Source organism: Melanostigma gelatinosum, assembly GCF_949748355.1.
Source record: "Melanostigma gelatinosum genome assembly, chromosome: 4".
Lineage (NCBI taxonomy): Eukaryota > Metazoa > Chordata > Actinopteri > Perciformes > Zoarcidae > Melanostigma > Melanostigma gelatinosum.
Window position 1 is genome coordinate 4,587,615 of NC_136637.1, and position 22,386 is coordinate 4,610,000.

Below are 22,386 nucleotides of genomic sequence, written 5' to 3' on the forward strand. Positions count from 1 at the left end.
CATTTTCAAGCAATGTCTTTTTTCATTCAACACAAAGCCTAAATTGTGGCCAGAACACATCATTAAATTCTATGTGTTGATTTAGGTTTTTTCGAAAAAAAATGTAATGAATGAATGAATGGGTCAAATTTGACATGCTCAGGTACTACGAGGTGCTTTAAATTGAACTGTCAATGCTGTTTTGTGTGGGGTTCTTTTTTTGTCCGGGCTAGGAGTGCTTTTAGTGCCTTTTAAACATGCTGCTTCTGTATGTTGCACTGATGACTGATCTAAAATCAGTATGTTTGTCTGCAGATTGAACAGTTTCAAAGGTGTTGGTAGCTGCAGGCACCCAGGAGACACTCTGTGAAAATTTGGGTTTAGTCAATCAAACATGAGGTTACTGTTAGCCCTAAACAACACATGCTTCAACAAAACAACCTGCACGTATTTATCTGCTGCTGTTTTGTATTTATACTAGTGGAAGTTGGCAACCCTACACACACAGTTAGCAAGAAGAAAGGTCGTTGTGTATGACCGGGTCGGCTAGAGGCAGAAATCGCTCTGTTACAAAAGTCCTAACTCAAGTATCGGGGCACATACATTCAAAAACACGCGCTTGCATTCGCTAGCACTCATACGTCAGACTTTGGCTCTTGTAAATTTTCCGAGAATTGTTGGAGAGAGTTCAGAAGGGTGCTGGGATGCAGCCAGGGGATACTACTGTATTCCGTTCAGAACAGGCAAAACACTTCTTCACCCAAGGTCGGACGACACGTTGTACAAACTTGTTTGAAGCATACTGAGGCCTTGACAGTGCTAGGGTATTTTACCAGCTTGTGGTTAGAACAATGTAGTCGTAACTGGTGAGAAATGCAGCACAACTTAGGTTGAGTTGTGTGAATTACCTACAACTGCAAAGACAAGAAAGTGTAAGCGTTAGGGGCGACTGTGGCGAAATGGATAGCAGGGCCGTCCTCCAATCAGAGGACTCAAGTATCGGTGGTTCGATCCCCGGCTCAGGCTCCACTAGTCACATGTCGATGTGTCCTTGAGCAAGACACTTAACCCCAAAATTGCTCCCGTAGCTGTGCCTACGGTGTAGAATGTGACCTGAATTGTAAGTCGCTTTGGATAAAAGCGTCTACGCTAAAGGACTGTAATGTAATCATACCTTGTGATTTTACACCAAACGGGGGGGAATAATCGCCGATCTTGGAGAATCGTTGGTAGTTTGGGTCAAGGAACATGGGTGCCAGTTTGGTGAACCTGTTGATATAAAAGAAAACATGTTACAACAAGTATGAATGAAGAAGTGGTATTTGTCGACACAGTATCTGTCCAAGACGTGTGCGGGTGCACCGATTTGTGGCAGAATGCTTAAAAGGATTTAGAGTATCGTGTTTCCAGCTAATCCACAGAATTCCCCTTCACCAAATCAGACTCACTGGGAAGGAGGCGAGTATGGCCCATTCACCTCCCCATCGAGACTTAAAGTGAGGTGAATAGGCAAAGGTTTTGCTCAAGCTGAATCTGCAATTGGGCGACCGCTACCATCATAACTCCATCTGATCATCCACAACATGACTCAAATATCAAAACATGATCAATACTAAAGCAGCAACCCAGTCATTACTTGAAACTGAAAAATGTCCCGTTCATCTTCAAAAGACAATTCTATTAGAATGTAAAGAAGTTACATTGTATTAGAATGTAACTTCTTACATTCTATAATAATGTAACTTCTTTACATTCTAATGTAATGTAAAGAAGTTACACATAGCCTCTTGTACAGCCAGATAGACTTCTGAGGCTGATACTGATATTCATATTTGTGAGTGGAAAACAAATCTGAGAATGCCGATTGTCTTTTTTTATCATTACATTTTTTTAACAGACAAAACAATCTTGTACTGTACTGCAATTTTTACTCGAATTTGTACAGCGATGTCTTGTTAATCATCAGCCAACACATGCACTGATACGAAATATCAGCCTATATACCAAAGATAAATGTGGCTAGCTGTAACCAAAAGTGTATAAAATCCCCCCTTGGTTTTAACGTTTAGTGGCTTATCGTAAGTATAAAGAGGTCACACAGACCAAGCAATTTTTGTCTAAAGTTGTTAAGTATTCAGTATTATTGTTGTGTGATATATCTATAAAATCTGCAACAGGGATACACTTTAAACTATTATTCTTTTTTAAGGATGTGTACAGAAACAGTAATAATAAGGGTACGTGACAAGATAATGAGATTTAATAAGATGATAATTGACTCTACATCAGGGATTCCCAAAGTGGGGTGCGCGAGCTGCCTCTAGGGGGTGCGCGAGAGGAAAAGTGTAATGGCGGTCTGATGGTGTAATAATATTAAATATTTAAAAAAATGTAATTTTAATTTAAAAACTGTCAGGTGGGACATCTGAAGCCATCAGTCGTAAAAGAGGAGAGGGACAGAGAGAGAGAGAGGAATCGGAGGCGAGGGGAACGGAGAGGTGCGTTGAGGAGAGACCGGGAGAAGAAATCGAGCCAGAGTCAGAGGAAGATGAGACGGAGGAGACCGAAAAGGAGGAAGGGATAGCACAGACAAATCGGGAGCACAGCGGCCCATCGCGGAGTCAAGGTGAAAAAAGAGGAAACGAGAGTGAGCATCAGACTGGGAAAAAAAGGAGGAAATATGATGAAAAGTATCTGTGTCTGGGCTTCACTTGGATTGGCAATGCAGATTCCCCAAAGCCACAGTGCGTGGTGTGCAGTGAGGTTCTGGCTAACAGTCTGAAGCTCTTATTTACGTCTCCACCTGAACACCAAGCATGCCAGTGCAAGTCAAAAGCCCCTTACATTCTTTATATCGAAATTGGAGGAGTTACAAAACAGCCAAAAACAACTGGAGTCTCATTCATGTGTTGGTCTATAAATGACGCACTACGGGCTTCATATCTGGTTACAGAATAGCGAGAAAGGGGCTACCGCACACAATCGCCGAAGACGTGAGCTTGCCAGCTGCCAGAGAGATGGTGGAATGTATGATTGGGGAGAAAGAAGCAAAAAAGTTGGACATGATCCCGGTGTCCAACAACACTGTGTCACCGCATCGATGCTTTGTCCGCAGACATCCTGGCTACATTAGTCGCTCATTAATTGTAAATGAAATGTGATAATCTGCCTCTGAGCCTGTGCGTGTGTGCTCGCATCCGTATTGCTCTTTAAAAGTGACGCCTTGTGTCACTGAAAGTTATTGAAACTTTGTTGCAGTGTTTCAGGGCGTTTTCACACCTTCAGTTCGTTTGCTTTGTTGCAGTTGCTCCTTTGTTCGGTTTGTGTTCACACTGCAACATTTAACAGCGGACTAAATCTTGTAAACAAATGCCACGTGCGAGCAAACTGTTCTCTCATTGGTCCGATTCTTATGCGGCTATGAAGGCTTAAAAGGCTCTGTTGCTTCTTTTTTCTTTTTTTTTTATTAAGGGGGGGGGGGGGTGCGCGAACCCGGTCGGGATGTAGAAGGGGGTGCGCGGCCTAAAAAGTTTGGGAACCGCTGCTCTACATGAACATAGTCCAACTGGCTGGTCACCACCTTTCTGTCCATCTCTAATGAAGGTCTGTTAAACATTGCATGTAAAAGAAAAATTACACAGTTAAGTGTATTCTGTTAGTTTGTTGCTCCACAGCATTAACCATGCTATGCTCTATTTAATCTTTACATCTGTCTCCACTTTGGGGAATTAGGCTTTAACAGTCGAGCTTCGTGTTGAAGCACAACTGGACATGTATGTACTGTACGTACGGTGTGTAGGTTTGAGTGCATTTTGTCAAGATCCAAAATGGACTCAAAACAAACATGAATTTATAACACAAACAAAAATGTACCATGATGCCATTGAGTGTCCTCAGGCTTCCACATCCCTTGTGACAAAATTCTTTAATTTACAATCGAAGTGATATAAAATACAGCAGAAAAAAAGTGGAAAAGGTCAGTAACTAATAAAAAGAAATAAACTAACTACAAACTTACATTTTTTTAATTTTTTTAATACTTAAAAATGACAAAAACTCCAGTTAACCATGTTGCTTTGAAAGGTTGTACAACAAATACATTTGGCTTTAATTGCTAAAATAATTAGTGTCCAATTTTGAAAAATTAAGCATCCAAAGGGCAACATGTGCATAAACCTTTGCTGTGGAAGAAGTGAAACAGACGGAAAAGTGTTTCTTTAACCGAGTCAACCCCTGCAGCTTTGGAAGCTCCTTTCCTTCATGTGTAATATCACATAATGAACTGCAAATGAGCTCTGATTTTGGAAACACAAAACAGCTGCTAATCAGTCAATGTTGGAAGAAACCTGAAAACACTTCAGCACGGTGAATAAATCAGCTGCTAATGATGCATCTTGCCTTTCTGTCTCCATACTATGCTAGGATAGGATAAGCTAAGATAAGCTAACATAGGATAAGATAACATGAGATAAGATACTGGTGGGTGCAGCAGCACAATGACAAAAATAGTACAATTAAATAAAGAAAGAAATAATAAGTGGTATAAAAACAAAAATAAGATTAAAACACTGTTCACGTGTCTGATGGTGTATGTAATGTATCTTTCCATCTTGAACTTCTTGCTATAAAGGCTGTGGATTCAGTCCCCATGAATCAGGAAGGACTGACTTTATTTCTCCAAATAAATGAAATTTAAGATGTACACCAACACCAAAAATCTGGCCTTGTGATCTGAAATTGGTCACGGTGGAAAGCGTAATTCACAAAAGAATGGAAACACTAAACTTTCTTAAAAATCAGCAAAATACATAACTATGATTATCAGGGTTTATTAAAAATGTGTATTTAGAAAATTCAAGTTGCATTCACGCTTTGCTCAAATTCAAGTTTTGTGTGAAATAATTTTTACCGTTTTCCACAGGTTGAGAGGTCTACTGTCACTGCCAGTGCAGTCTACAAGCATTCCACTTAATACTGGCGCTAACTGATGTGCTTTAGTATTCCACTGAATCATTTGGGAACACATATCATTAATCAAATGATATTTTTGGTGACGGGTTCTACATTAGTTCAAATAAAAATTGTTTCAGAGTCGGTTTCTCTATCACCGACAGGCAACACAGAGCAGCACCGTGCATCAGCAGCACCGTGAGACAGCTGAGCCGGTGTTTGCCTAAACCCGGTAAAGCCAGCCACCTATTGGATTTGGATGCGCGTCTATATGTGCTGTTACAGTTCCGGTACTTTGAGCGGCCAAAAACGACAAAGGAAGACTTAATTAAAGCAATCAGTTGTAACATTTTAAATACCAAATGAAACGGTCAGCGAAGAAGTCCCAGTTTGATAAAACAGACGTGCGATGGATTTCTGCTCAAAATATTCCTGACTATGACCACCAATTTACACATCAACGATGTACTTGTTTTTAAACACACATAGATAAATAAATACATGCTTTTCTTCAGAGGTTTGCAAACATTTTCCCTGGAGTTATGTTTAGAATGACCCCGTACAATATCAAGACATTTACTGTCGTAAATGAAAGGGAAAGTTGAGTCAAATTGACATTATAACATTCATAATAAAAATTTGTCCTCTTCAGAATGACCCTTACTATGACAATGTTAAATTTAAATATATTTTAATGTCACTTTTTTTTTCATAGAAACATTAAAGGGATAATCACCTTAAATTACATTGTAACACATCGAAAATGTCCTCATGTTTAACAGTGCTATATTCGAATTGTAGAGCATTAATATAGCAGCAAACAGCTATTATATATGTAAAGATATAGTGGAGGAGCGAATGAAGTCACTGTGTGTGTTGTAATCTGAGCTTCTCTGTGCTTTGCTTACGTAACCGGTCCACTGCTAGCACCGTTAGCTGCTGGCCGCCGGCTCAGCCATCTCCATGTTGAGAGCTGTGTTGAGGCAATCCCTCAATCATAGATATGCTTCATGTAAAATCAGACATAATGTTACTTTCTCACTCTAGGGTGAGGTTTGGTTTGATTGGTCACGTCAGCAAATTCTACCAACTTGTTGTCACCTACTACGGGTTCTGAAAGTAACTATTAATGTCATAGCCAGTTAACATGTTTCACAATTAATTAACTGTGTGTATGTCATCAGATTATTGGAAATGGCAGGCTAATAATGAGCAAGAGACTAACCGCTAGCTGTGCATTCCAATACCCATACGACTATACTATTTAAGATTTAGAGCAGTGATTCTCAACTGGTGGGTCGCGACCCAAAACTGGATCACGGACCCGTTTTCAGTGGGTCTTCAGTGGCCTTTGCCTGACAAAAAAAATAATCATAATTGTGATTATATTTTGAAGGGCATTTTTTATGCATTTACGGCACTTGTTCAGCGGTGCAGAAAAAACACTGACCAATGCGGTGTGAATCACATCACGTGATGCAGCTCAGCCAATCAAATATGGGTATTCTGACAAGTTTCCTGACTTGAGTGAGATGTACACACACCGTGACACACGGGGGAGAGATGAGGATATAGACAGCAGATCAGGACTGTTGAAGTGTGAGCTGTGAAAGTCAATTCATAAGACGATTTCCAAAAGACAAAATGACCAGAGAGACCAGAGTCATTAGATAAGTGAATTCTTCCCAAACTACTTTCTCTTTTTAGAAGATGAGAAAAATATAATATCGTGGCTTTTTCACTTCACCCTGAATGAACTGAGTTTAAAACTGCAGGGCAATTCAGTGAACATAATTTATGCTGTTAAGCATTCCAACTATTGTTATCCTGTTTCTTTATTCCACTATTTCTTCCGTCCCCCGTTTCGTCGCAACGCTTCTTCTTCTTCATTTTTTAAGCTACAGAAACCGTTCAACTATCAAAATGTTCAGCTCCTTCAGCTCATGTCTGCTATGACTTTTTCTATTTCTAACCTTTAAACTTTTTGAATTATTAAGCTTTTTGCAACTTTTTTTTGAATGGGATTCTATGGAGAAGATTTTCAAATCCTTCAAAAACTTCAAAAACTTCTTCAACTTTCAAATCCTTCAACTTCCTCATACTTTCAGCGACAGACACCATTTCAACTTTCAAATGTTGAGAAAACCCTCAACTATTGCCAACATGATTCAGCTTTTTGATATCTTTTAAACTTTTTGAACTGCAGCAATTTAACTTTTATGATTTTTCAGCCCTTTTCTGACTTTATAATGGGTGTGTATTGCGCAGCTTAGAGTGCGTGATGTCACCGCTAGAGTGAAGAGCAGCTTGAGATTCTTGTGAAAAAAACATTTGTATTTTGCCACTGTGTCCACAATCTTCACTCTTCATGCATAATTTCTGGATGTAGAAGTAGCTAATATTGTCCTTGTCGTAGAAAAATTACTGTGGAATCCCACAGATTTCCACATTTGACACAGAAGCCGTTAATTGAGAGGAAAACCAACTTTCTGCTCCATAGAGACCAATGTTAAATTTTGCTTCAAAAACATCTTCCACAGAACACGGTACCCCATTTCTAGATCGCCAGTTAAGCCACATTTTTTACACTACAGACACAAGTTTTACAGGATCTGTTCTTCAACTCATTCTTCCCCTCAATTATTAATATTGGAGCAATAGGAGCTACGGTTATGGGAGTTTTGATGATTTGTTTGAGAGGTGTTTTCCTGTTTTATCTCCATGAAATGGCTTCAGGCACACAGGTGTTTGCGATTGAGCCAATTAGTGATGTTGATAAACACAGACTCACAGACACACGCACACATACACTCCTCTCCCTCTCTCTCTCTGTGTCTCTCTTTAGAGGTCCCCCACACATGCCATTTTAAAATAAAAGCCCCACAGAATGAATCCTAACTGAAATGCTTGTGATGAGCCTGTCATTTAATAACCGGTTTGTGTTTATCTAACATTATGATTCTGTCTCCTCTCCCCTTCTCCCCCACACCCCATTTCAAAATAAAAGCCCCAGAGAGTGAATTCTAACTGAACTGCTTGTGATGAAGCCTGTCATTTAATAACCTCTGTTTATGTGTCAAACATGATGACAAAATTCACGGTTCGGTTCGGTACGATACAGTAGAAAACTATAAATGCCAGAGAAATATACTTGATTTTAAAATATATTTATTCATTACAACTAACATCATAAAGTTATTCTTTGACTTTGAACAATGATGGAACTATACCTGAGTGACCCATCTTCTGGGGTGTCTTCTTAGCAACACATAAGCATAAAAAACAAAAACTGCCCCTTAATGTTATGTAGTATTGTTACTTACATCTTGCAAAAGAGATTTTTAATCGCAATGGGACTACCTGGTTAAATAAAGGTTTTTGTTTTTTTTCAAACATATTCGGTTCACTATTTCAGCTCTATTATTAATATTAACCTTTATTTAGACTAAATACATTGAGACCGAGGTCTCATTTTCAAAAGTTTTGGTCAAATAAAAACAGAGATAGCAAGAGTAGCGAGAACCATCGCCTGTACAAATAAAGTGATTACGGTAGTTTTCATTGAACCATTACTGTATGGCTTCATATTAACTTCCACTGTTACTGTAAAGTGGAAACTTAAATGAATTGACGGAAGGGCACCACCAGGAGTGGAGCCTGCGGCTTAATTTGACTCAAATCAAGAATTGTGGCCTATTTGCAATTAATATGCATTCAATCCAGTTCAATTGTGAAAATGATAATCTACTCTGGCTAAAGTAGTTCATCAAGAGTAAAATAATAGCTGTGATCTATACACACCTCTGCATTAGCAACCTGCTGAAATGAAGGTACGGGCACCTTAACCCTCATTACTTCATGGTTCTTGAGAGCAAAGTGGGACTGTTGGGACTGTTACTACACTGGCTGTGGTCATTACAGTGAACAGTGTGATGAGAGGGCATGTGAGCCCTTGTTGCTGTAGTTCATCTCCTTGGAGCAGAGGCTGCATTTAGCATACCCTGCCTTGTCAATGTATTTAAAACACTGTGACAGCAGGAAGCTGTACTCACATCTGTTTAGACCTCCACCTTTATCCAGGCCCAGCTCCACCTTTATCCAGGCCCAGCTCCACCTTTATCCAGGCCCAGCTCCACCTTTATCCAGGCCCAGCTCCACTCACAGCTCAGCCCTGCATCAAGCTGCGCTACACAACCAGCCTCTTCTCCCGGAAGCTCTTTGACCTCATCATCTCATCAGTATCTGGGCCTCATGTTTCGTGGTCATGAAAGTTATTCTGACCACGAAATCATCCTCATTCTACTTTGAGTTCAAAAAACAACCTGCAACCAGATGCGCCGGTGTTCCGGTTTAACGTCAACGAGTGACCGCGTGAACTGAACCAGAACACGGGGGCCTGCATGTTTCATCACGTTATGTTTTTTCCTTCTAAATCGCGACAATGACGAACGTTAACAGTCGACAAAGTTCCGCATGCAGTGGACGTTAACTTAACCCAGCAAGTCTGAACGGTAATGGAACATAACGGAACTTAAACTGTAACGGAGGGAAATGAAGACGCTGTACACATCTGAACGCTGATTGGCCAAGACTCATCACATCAAAGATGTTCTATTGCGAAGATCACGACATCACATTTTCTCCTCGTCTCACTCCAACCCCGAAAAAAAAGTCTACGGACCTACACGATTCACGTGGATGATATATTTTTGATTCAAAACGGTGAATTTCACCAAAAAGTGACAAGTTTGCAGGTATGAGTATGTCAAATGGAGGATGTTCTACAACACCCAGTCGCATTTTGCTGTATGCAAGCCGGCATGCTTTTCTGGCTATTCTAACCCACAATCCTTTGCGCAGCAGAGATAAGAGCAATTGGGTCAAAGTTTAAGGTGCCATGTTATGAGGAAGGTTATGTCCGAAGGCGACTGGGTCGTCCTTCGATTAAAGGGTCGGCGGTTCGATCCCCGGCTCCGCTAGTCGCATGTAGATGTGTCCTTGGGCAAGACACTTAACCCAAAAATTGCTCCCGTAGCTGTGTGAATGTGTGTGAATGATGGTGGCACCTTGTATGGTATCCCTGTCACCAGTGTATGAATGTGTGAATGATGACATGTAGTGTTAAAGAGCTTTGAGTGGTCAGAAGACTAGAAAAGAGAAATACGTAATAAGTACAGTCCATTTACCATGTCCAAATTAAATGCATACTACATGCATACTACTTGCAACAGTATGCACTTAGTAAGGGCAGCTGCAGCATGTACTAAAAGTAAAAAGTATGCTTTGTTCTATTTCAGCCGTGTGCATCCCTTTTTAAAGTCCCCTGGAAACAGTTTCCATTGTCGTGTGAGCTACTTGCCGCACATTTCTGTATTTGCAGCAGTTTCCCGTCAGAAAGATCCACGGAGGAACCAGCTGAGCAAAGACAGCAGATTAAATGGGTCAAGGATGCCCTGGGCGCTTCATCCTCCTGTGTTATTTTAACATGTTTCAATCTGAGCACACTTCATTAACGCCGCTGTCTGAAGGCCCTGGTGGGTTTGAGGGTTGCGTGTCTCCGGTGCTCACAGAGTAAGTGGGTATGTGAACCGGCCCGAAGGTTTTCTCACGCACTGGGACAACGGCAGAGCAGAAGAGGACAAAAATACATGTGCACCACACATTGGCCCAGTCAGACCACTGCGTCTTCAGATTCATTTTACACATAGTGCTGAAAACATGTGCAGGTGAAGGGTTTTAACGGGGTGGGGACTTCTTCGGTCTTTAATAATGCAGAGGCACAAATGGGATCTTTACTCTACCAAACCACTCTGAGCTCAGAGAGCTTTCTGTAAAATAGGACTGTTTGATGGAGAGTACTGATCTAGGCCAGTTTTTAGGCATGCAGTAGGTGAATTACAATAGCATGTTTTTTGTTAGAAAGTTAAACAGCTTACCGGTATAATTCCCCCGATTTATAATGCTCTGAAAACATCTCCGACAAACAACTGGATTTATTCAAAAATTTAATATACATGATGACATTTGAACACATCATAATAACGTTAAAATTTACCTTCAGCCAGTACTATTTTTTTGCTGAATAGCTAAAATATTTGCTGAATAGCCTGAAAGCGTCACAATGTAAATCATTTGGGATGTTGCTTACCAGCTGCTAACAGCTAACGTTAACTAGCACTCCTTGAACATTTTTATGATTTTAAACGTATTAAGCGTCTGGGAAAAACGAGGAGTGGCAAAGGCCACCTAATTCATGTTTTACTGTCAATGCATTTTTAAAAAGAATATTAGAGCATTTATAACTTTTTAGCCCTCAAAACTATGAATGCCAATAAAGAGCCACAGCATGGTGGGCAAAAACAAACTGCAGTGGAATATAAAACCTTTTTAACCAGTGCGTCAACGTTTGGTGTCAGTTTGGGTGTGGCAATTCTCAGAACAGATCTGAGGTGTTCATCAGTTAACTGGGATCTTACACGGTATTTTTTATTGCATAAATGCTTATTTTATCATGCACTTACTGAATAAGCAGTCATTTTTGACACAGAGTTTTTAGTGTAAAGGTTAATGACTGTGGTCTTTTTAGCAGTTTGATTCTTTGAAGGGATCATACAAATATTTGACTGTCACATTTAACATTATCAGAGCTCTGCTCTGTAGTCTTTCCTTGTCTCTCCCCCTTGTGTCACGGTGTGGGTACATCTCACTGGCGTCAGGAAACGTATCAGAATACCCTTATTTTATTGGTTAAACTGCATCACGTGACGTGATTTACAACGCATTGGTCTGTGTTTTTCCTGCATAGCTGAACAAGTGCCGTAAATGCTGGAAAGGAGCGTGAATAACTCTGCTGCATAAAGCAAAGGCCACTGAAAACGGGTCCGCGACGAACCACCAGTTGAGAATCACTGGTCTGCAGGATCGTGACGAGCGGTGAACAGCTGTTTGTGTGGCGTGTCTTCCGTCTCTTCCCGTTTCCTTTGCCTACATTCCCCTGGGTCCTAAGCCCCTCCCTGTACAGCTTATTATCACCCTCTTTGCACCAACGTACATTTATAACAAATACCACGCATATTACGGTAATCAGCGTTATTATGTGTCAAACTCTATCGGTGCATCTCCGGTCTGTCTTTGTTCATCCTGCATCGCTCTGTTCTGTTCTTTAATGTGACGTTACTGGAGCGACGGAGCCTCTCCCAGCTGTTAGCAGACTGTTGTGCTAGCAAGTAGGCTCGCTCGCAAGCTGTACCCAGCATGCAGTTCGGCGGTGAAATTTTATAAATGTACAATTATTAGTGTTACAAATTGTTTATGTGTCACAGACTGTTGTGTGCTCTGGTGTCTTTCTCTGTTAAAGAGTGTTAGTTGTGGGTTGTTAATTGTTGTGTTATAAAGTTATGACCATGACTAGAGTTCCCTCTCAATACATATAAGAGAACTAGCGCTGACAGCAGCAAAGAATACATTCAGCTGCCTGTTGAAGGCAGACAGCAGTTGTTTCGGTGATGCACCGGTATAATGGTGTGTGAAGAATTCACATCATACCGGAAATAAAAAAAACCGTATACTGCCCAGCCCTAGTCTTTATTATAGTTTGGGCAATTTTGTACCAATATCTGACGGGCCGGATTAAAAGGTCGTAGTTTGCCCATGCCTGTTCTAGGAGAACCCAAGCACCAACATTACCACAAGCATGACAAGTGATTGCACAAGCGTTAACACCAGGGTCACAATGATCATGTCGTATCTAACAACCTATGTTTGATGGCTTGTGCATAATTCTTACTTTGGATAAGCGGCTGTCATCTTGGCAGCTGCAAAACCAGGCTTACAGGCTCCCTCGCTTAGATTGCCGTACTTGTACATCAGCTCTAGCGGCCTGTGGACATGGGGGGGATCGAGTCAAGTGATGGTCAAACATTCACACACAAATTATATACACGGCACATGTTACACAGCAATGTAAATAACAGTAGGGACAATTCAACAGTGCTGGCCCATGCACCTCGTGCCACCATTGATACGGTGCCTGAAAACAAGCAGTTTATATATAAATATAAGGTTTAAATATAGTATATGAATGGTAAAATGTATACTTACAGACTAATACCATCCAGCTTCAGAAGGAACCCCTGTTGGTCATACACTAGACAAAGAGAAGTGAAGAAAATATGATTTAGAATGTCATAGTTATTTGTATGACCTTGAAATCATTCAACACATCTGTTAACTCAGTCCAGTCTGTGGTCATCTGTAGTGGGAGAATGAAAAGTCAGCAGTAGGGCAGACTTCCTGTTCTATTGGGTTCTATTGTCCACTTGCACTCAACTACACTGCACTCATTGGTTTAGTTAACATGGCGAACTCTCCAAACAAATGTGCAATGGAGGCCAAGTCAGTGGGGAAACTGATTGAGATGAGCTTCTCTGTCAATAGAAGAAAAGGAGGACCAAAACCCCACTTTGCACTACACTTGAATGGGGAGACCTGTTTCATGAGCATATGCAATCAGAAAGGGGAGGGTTGAGGGTAAGCAGTGGTCTGACCAGGCGGTAACCTCCGGTTCTGAAGAGTGAAGCCAATATGGGTATATATGGTGGTATATATTACATATGGGTACATAATATATGAGTCTTAAACTTGCATTCTCTCTAATGTCCAGCAGGGGGCGACTCCTCTGGTTGTATAGAAGTCTATGAGAAAGTGACTCTACTTCTCTCTTGATTTATTCCCTCAGTAAACATTGTAAACATGAGTTTATGTCTCAATCTCTAGTTTCAAGTCTTCTTCAATACAGCATGATGTTCATTTAGTAAATTATGGTCCAATTAGAGTCAAACAGACCATAAAGCAGGGGATGCTTTAGGGCGGGGTTTGAAAACGGAGAAGGCGCTGAAGTTTTGGCGAACATATTACTCTGCTAGGTATGCTGACGGTAACGGCATGCAAGACATGTATGTCAATGTGAGTTGCCCTTAGTGTAGGCTGTAAAAACACAATATCAAATTGCTTATTGTGCAGTCAATGAACTAACTTTTTTTTGCAAAAGTGGCAGACCTGAATCAAATGTACAGTTCCATTACATTTGGTGTCAAATGTCCTTAGCAAGATCCTATTTGTTATTCCAAACAATTGCAAATGATTCAAAAATACCCTAACTTGATAGTAAGTATTATGTTTTGTAACGTTTAGTACGAAACGATCTGTCTTCTCAACTCTACTGCCATGTGTGGAAACTCAAGCTGTTGAAGGCTACTTTCCATCACGTCTCATCTGATTTTGGTTTTGGTCATGCAGACGCACGTGAGCTTTCAAATATCGCGTAGCAACGTTTACCCTAAACCTTCCATATACTCGCTTCATTTCTTCATAAAGACACTTTTACAGACAATAAACATGAAAATAGTTATAATTTGTTTTGGTTACGGAAGAAAACAAACTCGTTCTCTGAAAAAGAAATTGTGTTTCTCATTTCATCAAAAGTCAGTGCAGCCCTGACACTAATAGCTGCTTTTGGGAAGAAGTACCGACGGCAGATACTGATGAACTTTGTAAAGCTTGTGCCACTAAGGTAGAGATCAGGGCGTGATGCTTTTGGTGGATGTGATACATGGTCTTCGCAAAAGGGACACTGCCAAAAAACTCGAATCTGAACACTGAATGTGTGCATAGGTGAAAGCTAAATATGGACAATTCAAAATTCAATGAGCCCATTGACAGCTGTGTCCCTGGTTAGAGAAGCTATTGATCAGCTAGCCTACCTAGCTACATTCATGATAAACAGCAACTGAAAAATGCAATACACACAGGTACACCTTTGAATTTGAATTTGCTCTGCTTTGAATGATTCTGTTTGTTATTACAATGCTACTACCAAAAGAGGTGAAATCTTTTCATGTAAAAGATATTTATAAATCTTATTGTACTTTCTCTTCCTTAAATAAACCCAGAGTGAAATAAAGAACTTGTTTTCCATGGGGTTGTTGAAGTTCTTTGGTGTACATGATGAATGATGCACGTCTCATTCCTCTTTCATTCGCTTTCTTGTCGGGTGGTGAAGCTGCTCTGTAGTGTTTTCAGTTCTGGTCGTTAGGGCTCAACCTAATCAAACCGTACAGTTCACTGTGACATTCCTCTGTTTCCATTGCAATGTGCACCACGTTTGTGTATCGCCATAGCAACCGATTGTTTTTTTTGGTGTCTGTAATATTTCTGTAGTCTCCTCGATTTCATTTGCATCTAATAGAAACGTCTGCACCATCCTGGCATGTGGTTTTGAGTGACAAAAGTCAGAATAAACAGATTTTTGGAATCATTTCCACAACAGCATTTCATAAACTGGATATGATCATATTGTCATGATGCCATGGAGGTACTGACCTTGCTCTGAGTAAATGCTACACAACTGGAGCTCAGCAAAAACGTGATTTTCAGTGCTTCAGTTCTTTAAGAGCTTTGAGAAATGCAGTCTCTTCTGCAATGGCCAACAACTCCCCCTTCATTTGAATAAGGAAAAGGTCTCATTTACGTTTGTCGAGCACAGTATTCAGTTTCTCTGACCCTGAACTTTCTGCCTAATTTGACTATTTTCCAGTCATATTCATTCATAAATACGTTTACTCATATCAGCTTTAACTTACTCGTCGTATTTGATGTTACACAATATTTTGTGAGCAATTTATACATGTGCACATATATAACAGTGGCGCATGTCTGCATGGTATTAAGAAACTCCTCAGAAATTCATGAAACTCAGATTGATGATGGGATGTTCCATCTTTGAATGAGGTATGGCACCTTTCAAATCAGATCGAGGACTAGCCACTGCTTCACTGTTGGATATTATATAAAAGCCATAACATCTACGGCTGGTTGGAAAAGATGCATCTACAGCTGAATTGTCGGCTCATGCTTTTTTCTGGCGAACAAAAGTTTACAGACTGGGGAAAAGCTGAAGTTCACTGAATAACTAATAGTTTGGCTCTACTTTTCGAATGGAGCCTGGACCCCCAACCCTTCTGTGAACTTTGAGTGAAGGCCTTCACCACCAGCCAGCAGTGCACACTGCACAGACATCCAATTCAATGAAAATAAAAATGTCAATTCTTAATTAAGTGTATTTTCAGAGAACTTGAATTGCAACTAACGGACTGAAAAGAAAAAGATGTTTACTTATGGAAGAAAAGCAACAATAAAATTTAAATAAGTTGGTTAATTTCCCTGATTTTAGTATGAAGGATGGATGTCTGTTGCTTTTCTTCTTTGAAACAGTGTAACAGTGCAGACTGAAGCCTCTGACGAAACATCCTGTCTCTAAGTAAACCGACTGGCTCCCCCATCTGGTAGAAAGAGACATCATGTTGATGACACACTGACCAACACTACCAGGGCTGCAACCAACAAATATTTTCATTCAGTTATTGATTTATTTATATGATACATTTTGTGGCAAAAGTGTTTAGGAGCGCAACGAGGAAACATCAGCCATCCACAACACCAAAATGATGAATACGTCAGCAAATGTTTGGTCAGGGTCTCGATTAATGCTAATGTTGCAATTAAGGATGTAAAGCCTGAGGACTGAGGGCCGGGCAATATACATTATGACTCTCTCACGGACCTAATTCTAGTCACATGGATATGTTTGATGAATTAATTTCTCACTTCCCCTTTAGAACAACACAGAATCTAACTCTACAGTCATAAATACACAGTCAGAGTCTGCTGAGTTCTTAAGGAGGCCTTGTTTCACTAGCAGAAGTTAAGGTGCTGTCACACAGTCTCCCCCCCCCCATTGTTCATTGTTGTCAATGTAAACGGAAGATGACGTAGACCAGGGATTCCCAAAGTGAGAGGATAAATGTAATGGTGGTCTAATGGTGTAATAATTGATATTAAATATAATTTTATAAAAAAATGAAGTGGGATTTTTCACAAAACATGAATTATAAAAATTCCCATTGCAACATTTGAATTAAAAAACTTACAATTTAATAAATAAATGCACTTCAGCTCCAGCCGCCAGACTGTCTTTTACGTACACACTAGCGAGCCTAGCTTGTGCAGCTAATGTCAGCTAACAGCTAACTTCATTCATTCAGCAACGTTCATGCAAATATGCTAAACTGGCTGAAATCGGGGAAATTGTCAGGTGAGACATCTGAAGCTATCGGTCGTAAAAGAGGAGAGTGACAGAGAGAGAGAGAGGAATCGGAGGCGAGGGGAACGGAGAGGTGCGTTGGGGAGAGACCGGGAGAAGAAATCGAGCCAGAGTCAGAGGAAGATGAGACGGAGGAGACCGAAAAGGAGGAAGGGATAGCACAGACAAATCGGGAGCACATCGGCCCATCGCGGAGTCAAGGTGAAAAAAGAGGAAACGAGAGTGAGCATCAGACTGGGAAAAAAAGAGGAAATATGATGAAAAGTATGTGTGTCTGGGCTTCACTTGGATTGGCAACGCAGATTCCCCAAAGCCACAGTGCGTGGTGTGCAGTGAGGTTCTGGCTAACAGTCTGAAGCTCTTATTTACGTCGCCACCTGAACACCAAGCATGCCAGTGCAAGTCAAAAGCCCCTTACATTGTTTATATCCAAATTGGAGGAGTTACAAAACAGCCAAAAACAACTGCAGTCTCATTCATGTGTTGGTCTATAAATGACGCACTACGGGCTTCATATCTGGTTACAGAATAGCGAGAAAGGGGCTACCGCACACGATCGCCGAAGACGTGAGCTCACCAGCTGCCAGAGAGATGGTGGAATGTATGATTGGAGAGAGTAACTTTATTGTAATTCGATTCAGATTAATGTAACCGCTATGTGTGGTTAATTGTAAATGAAATGTGATAATCTGCCTCTGAGCCTGTGCGTGTGTGCTCGCATCCGTATTGCTCTTTAAAAGTGACGCCTTGTGTCACTGAAAGTTATTGAAACTTTGTTGCAGTGTTTCAGGGCGTTTTCACACCTTCAGTTCGTTTGCTTTGTTCTGATTCAGAGATTAATATGATACAATGTTGCAGTTGCTCCTTTGTTCGGTTTGTGTTCACACTGCAACATTTAACAGCGGACTAAATCTTGTAAACAAACGCCACGCACGAGCAAACTGTTCTCTCATTGGTCCGATTGTAATGCGTCCATGAATAGGCTCTGTTGATTTTGTTTTTTATAATTTGTGGGGGATTGGGGGTGCGTGAACCCGGTTGGGATGTAGAAGGGAGTGTGTGGCCTAAAAAGTTTGGGAACCGCTGACGTAGACGGAATGCAGGAGATGATTTTACTGTATGTACGTCCCCTTAACTAAGCACCTCTTGAACAACAGACAACAGACAGATCTATGGAGAGAAACCGTACCGGAAACAGGGACCATACCTTACAGCGCAATAAAAAAACACTCACAATAAATTGATGGTGGTGGATTTCCATTATCTGTATAATCTTGAATATTCTCACATGAGTGACTGGAAAAAGTTGGTAGAGAAATGAAAAAAACAGAGCCTGGAAAATGCAGGAATTAACATTTAAGACAGAACAGACCCATCCAATGATTTATCTATCTATCCTTTTCCAGTCATATTCATTCATAAATACGTTTATGCATATTTTCCAGCAGGGGAACCTTATGTTTTATCATGACCTTATTTATACCTTAATTGATTCCACTATGTTTAGTGCCATTTTAAGCATATTTGGATGATAATTGGGAAAATGTTGTGTATCGCAACTATTTTGGCCAGGATAATCGTTACATATAGTTTTCATATGTCCCATTTCTAATTGGAGTAACATCAGTTTTAAAAGACAATAAATATTTATAATACAACTTGCTCAATGAATTGTGCCATATTGCTTGCATTTCCTCTATTATAAGCGAGAGCCAGCTCTATTAAGCTTCAAGAGATACAGTAGGTGGATAGCCTGTAACCTGAGGAGTACAGGCAGCAGGATCCAGGCGGCAACCTCTGGGTCTGAAAAGTGAAGCCGAGAATGCCTTAGTTCCTTAAACTTGCATTCTCTCTACTGTCCATCAGGGGGCGACTAATCTGGTTGTATAGAAGTCTATGAGAAAATGACTCTACTTCTCACTTGATTTATTACCTCAGTAAACATTGTAAACATGAGTTTATGGTCTCAATCTCCAGTATATAGTCTGTGGCCATAATCCATGATTTATTGTTCAGAATCTTGTTCAAAAGTTAATCTAATAAGATAATGTATATTAACTGTTACTGATATAAAATGTGACGACAATGGTGATATTGATTTGAAGTGATATTGCCCAGCCCTACTGTGGTTATTAGATTTGTTCTATACTCCTTTTTCACTTGATGTTTCTTTGTTGTTTGATGGCCGTGTGACTTGTGTAGAGATAAGATCACTTCAGGTGCAGCTGCCACTTGTTAATGAAATAAACGAATAAAAGTTATACTTTATATGACATTATCTTATCAGAGCAATACTCACATGAATCGTGGCCCCAGCCTCGTAAACTGATCCTCCCTGAGTAGTAGAGGAATCCCAGGGCCAGCATGGAGCACAGGCCCAGGAAGAATTGGCGACTGGGTTTCATTCTCATCTCCAGCTAGCGTGCATGGCCCGTCCCACACCGGTGCCTGTTTGTGGAGGAAATAATCGTGTTAGTCCTGTGCTCATACACGGCTTCTTGTTACTTAATACAATCCCCCACGGATGCTGACTGCCTGAGACTCTGCCCCAGTCAGCAGAAGTGTCAAATTCATCCCATGTCTCCCTGTGGAGGATACTTCATTTGTAGCGATCCACCCAGCGAGATTGGGCGGAGGCTTCGTCACGACGGGTCCACTCGGGTCGGGTAGTAACTGTATGCACCACTGAAGCGTGATGTGAACTGAAATGAAAGATGCCTTAAGGCCCAATGGGCTTGATACGGTTGACATCGCCTCCGATACCGTGCCTCCTGATCATTTTATTGCTGAACAATGGCTCTTCTCTTATTTGATCTGAAAAGGGATGGACACTCCCACATACTCTGTCTGTTAATCAATGGAGATCCTCCATCCATAATGTATTAGTCCTGGAAGTGTCCACTGCATCTGTAAACAGTGCTAAAAGTGACACGCTAGGAATCCTCTCTGTAAAATATGATTGTTGATGTATATTTACATAGTAGCTTAGTGTACAATTATGATATGCCACCTTAATTTGTATGTGAGTCAGTGAATTTGTATATCTGTATGTGTAAGCCGTTTTGTGAGGATGGCATGGAAAGTTGATTCAAATGTTGGTAACAAGATGCCTTGAGGCAACTCCTGCATGGTCACCTTATCTTTTGGCTCTGTTTCGTACAGGAGACCTGAGTCATAACACGGTATAAATATCACTAAATGAAAGTGTGTTGCACACGATGCACAGAACATGGGAGAAATGCAGGGCCAATAGGGGCCCACAGTGCATATTTTCCCCATGCATGTTAAGGGAGGACTTTTTTGCAGCATGTTTTGCAAATGTAAAACTACTGGTATCATCCTTCAACTCTGGAGCTCCTGTACTTTGTGCCAGTTCAGTTATAGCGGAGGTAGAACTGTGACTAAATTGTAATAATGAGTAATATTTTGTTATTTACCACTTCCCTGACTCAATTCCCCGTTTCTTATTATTTATACACACTCCATCTGCACTAAAAAGCAATAAAGAAATACAAAATATATAATCATATATAGTATAGAGGGATTTACTAGCAATCGTATTATCGTTTCTATTCATTAGTTGATTTCAATTTTTACCAAATTGCTTCATCTTTTACTTTCCAGTAGTGTTATACAAACTGTATTATTTTATTCTACTGGAGATGCAACATGTGACACTGAGTCTAATCACAGAAACAGTGTGTGTGTAGTATTTAGAGTAGGCTTACTCTTTCTCTCTCTCTCACACACACACACACCTGTCACCACACCTTTTTGCTTTCTTTAACGTTTCTTAACGTAAAGATGTAAAGTTTCTTTATGTTTTTTCACAATGAATTTGACTTTAGAAAAACGGCAACTCAATATGCTTGAAGGCCAATTTGGTTCCATGAGAGGAGATTTATCTGCGTCCGATTTTGTTGTGATATTTAATATCGGCAAATATAGACAGTGAGGAAAACTCAGTAGGAATAAGGACAGCAGTGGTGAGTCAGTAGGGGGAACCAGCTTAACCACTAACGTTAGGTCACTTCATCACATTTACACTGGACGTTAAATGGAGTATTGTGAAGTGACGGGGTTTCCATATTGGAAAACAACTGACAGTGAACGCAACATTAGAGAAACGGTGTCAATAATGACGCTAACACCAAAAAAATGAAGCACGGTGATGTTATTGCAGCTAACAGTTAGCTAAGTTAGCGTTAACGCAGCTCAGAGACTATGTTCGGCTGTCGCCAAATGAATGGTCGCATTTTAGCTACGGTAATATAACGTTAGCTACGGTAATATAACGTTAGCTACGGTAATAAAGCTACGGTAATAACCACTGCTACTCCTCCGGCCGGCTGGCCGGCTAGCGGTGGGAGATGAAGAAAAACGCGCTGACTTTTAATACACGACATGAATATGACAACATGGACTGTCAGGGGAAATTAAATACATGTTATAACGTTGTATCAAGTAGCCAGCAGGCACGACTAGCTGGCCTCGCTGACGAGCAAGCCATCCGCAGACTCTTACCGGACGGAGACCGTTAGTTTTCAAGTTGACCTCGAAGCCGTCAGTGCCTCCTGCCGCCGCGTTGGCACCGACCTACCGACGTGCATCGGTCAACACTGACATTAGAGTTACGTGAAAGCATCCCGGTAGTCTTAACTAGCTCCGCATTGTATCGACTCACTTAACGGGGCACACTCCGCTCCGTTCAGGCTGCGGGCTGCAGGCTGTTCAGTGGGGGACACCGGATATGTCCAGCCCAGCGGTACGGGGTCCGGCTGTGTACGGATAGAGCGTGACGCCAAACTTCAATAAAAAGTCCGCTGTTTAACGACACCTAGTCCATCGGGAATTGTAACGTGGTAGAATGGATTATAATATTTTACGTATTTTTAATCGCAACAGGAAGGAAAAAAACGTACTAGTGTGAAATTATATTTAGCAACTGTTTCACTCATTCCGCAGCCAAGGGTTCAAGCTTCAAGGATCATTAATTATCACTATACAACATAGGGGCGTTGCATACATATTTAATATTCAATACCGTGGAGGGCGGTGGCACAGGGGACCGGTGTCAACTGTCAAATATTGTAAAATATAATAATAAATATTTCTTTATCATTGTAAATACATTCTTTCTCTACATTTAATATTATCTTTGAAAAACACGTATGATTACACGATGAGCCAACAGGCTGCATGACACAATCATTTCACATGATTTAATAGAAAACTTTGAGGGAATGAAATGGAAAAATCAAAGACAAATCATTAGTTGAATCACAAATTAGAGATAT

The 22,386-nt window shown here is 40.6% G+C and overlaps 1 protein-coding gene across 2 annotated transcripts in view; it reads right to left on the reverse strand.

Moving 5' to 3' along the window:
- The window catches only part of st3gal3a (ST3 beta-galactoside alpha-2,3-sialyltransferase 3a), a 42,078-nt gene extending 20,254 nt beyond the window's left edge, over positions 1–21,824 (reverse strand). Inside the window, exons 1-5 of one of the 2 annotated variants that reach the window (XM_079267590.1) lie at positions 21,614–21,824; positions 19,389–19,537; positions 13,030–13,075; positions 12,716–12,808; positions 1,154–1,248 (exon numbers count right to left, since the gene is read on the reverse strand). In XM_079267590.1, the coding sequence (XP_079123716.1) occupies positions 1,154–1,248; positions 12,716–12,808; positions 13,030–13,075; positions 19,389–19,500 (346 nt within the window). In that variant the 5' untranslated portion in view covers positions 19,501–19,537; positions 21,614–21,824. The remainder of the gene's footprint in view (positions 1–1,153; positions 1,249–12,715; positions 12,809–13,029; positions 13,076–19,388; positions 19,538–21,613) is intronic. The other variant, XM_079267591.1, reaches the window with a different exon arrangement.
- Between the last annotated feature and the right edge of the window lie 562 nt (positions 21,825–22,386).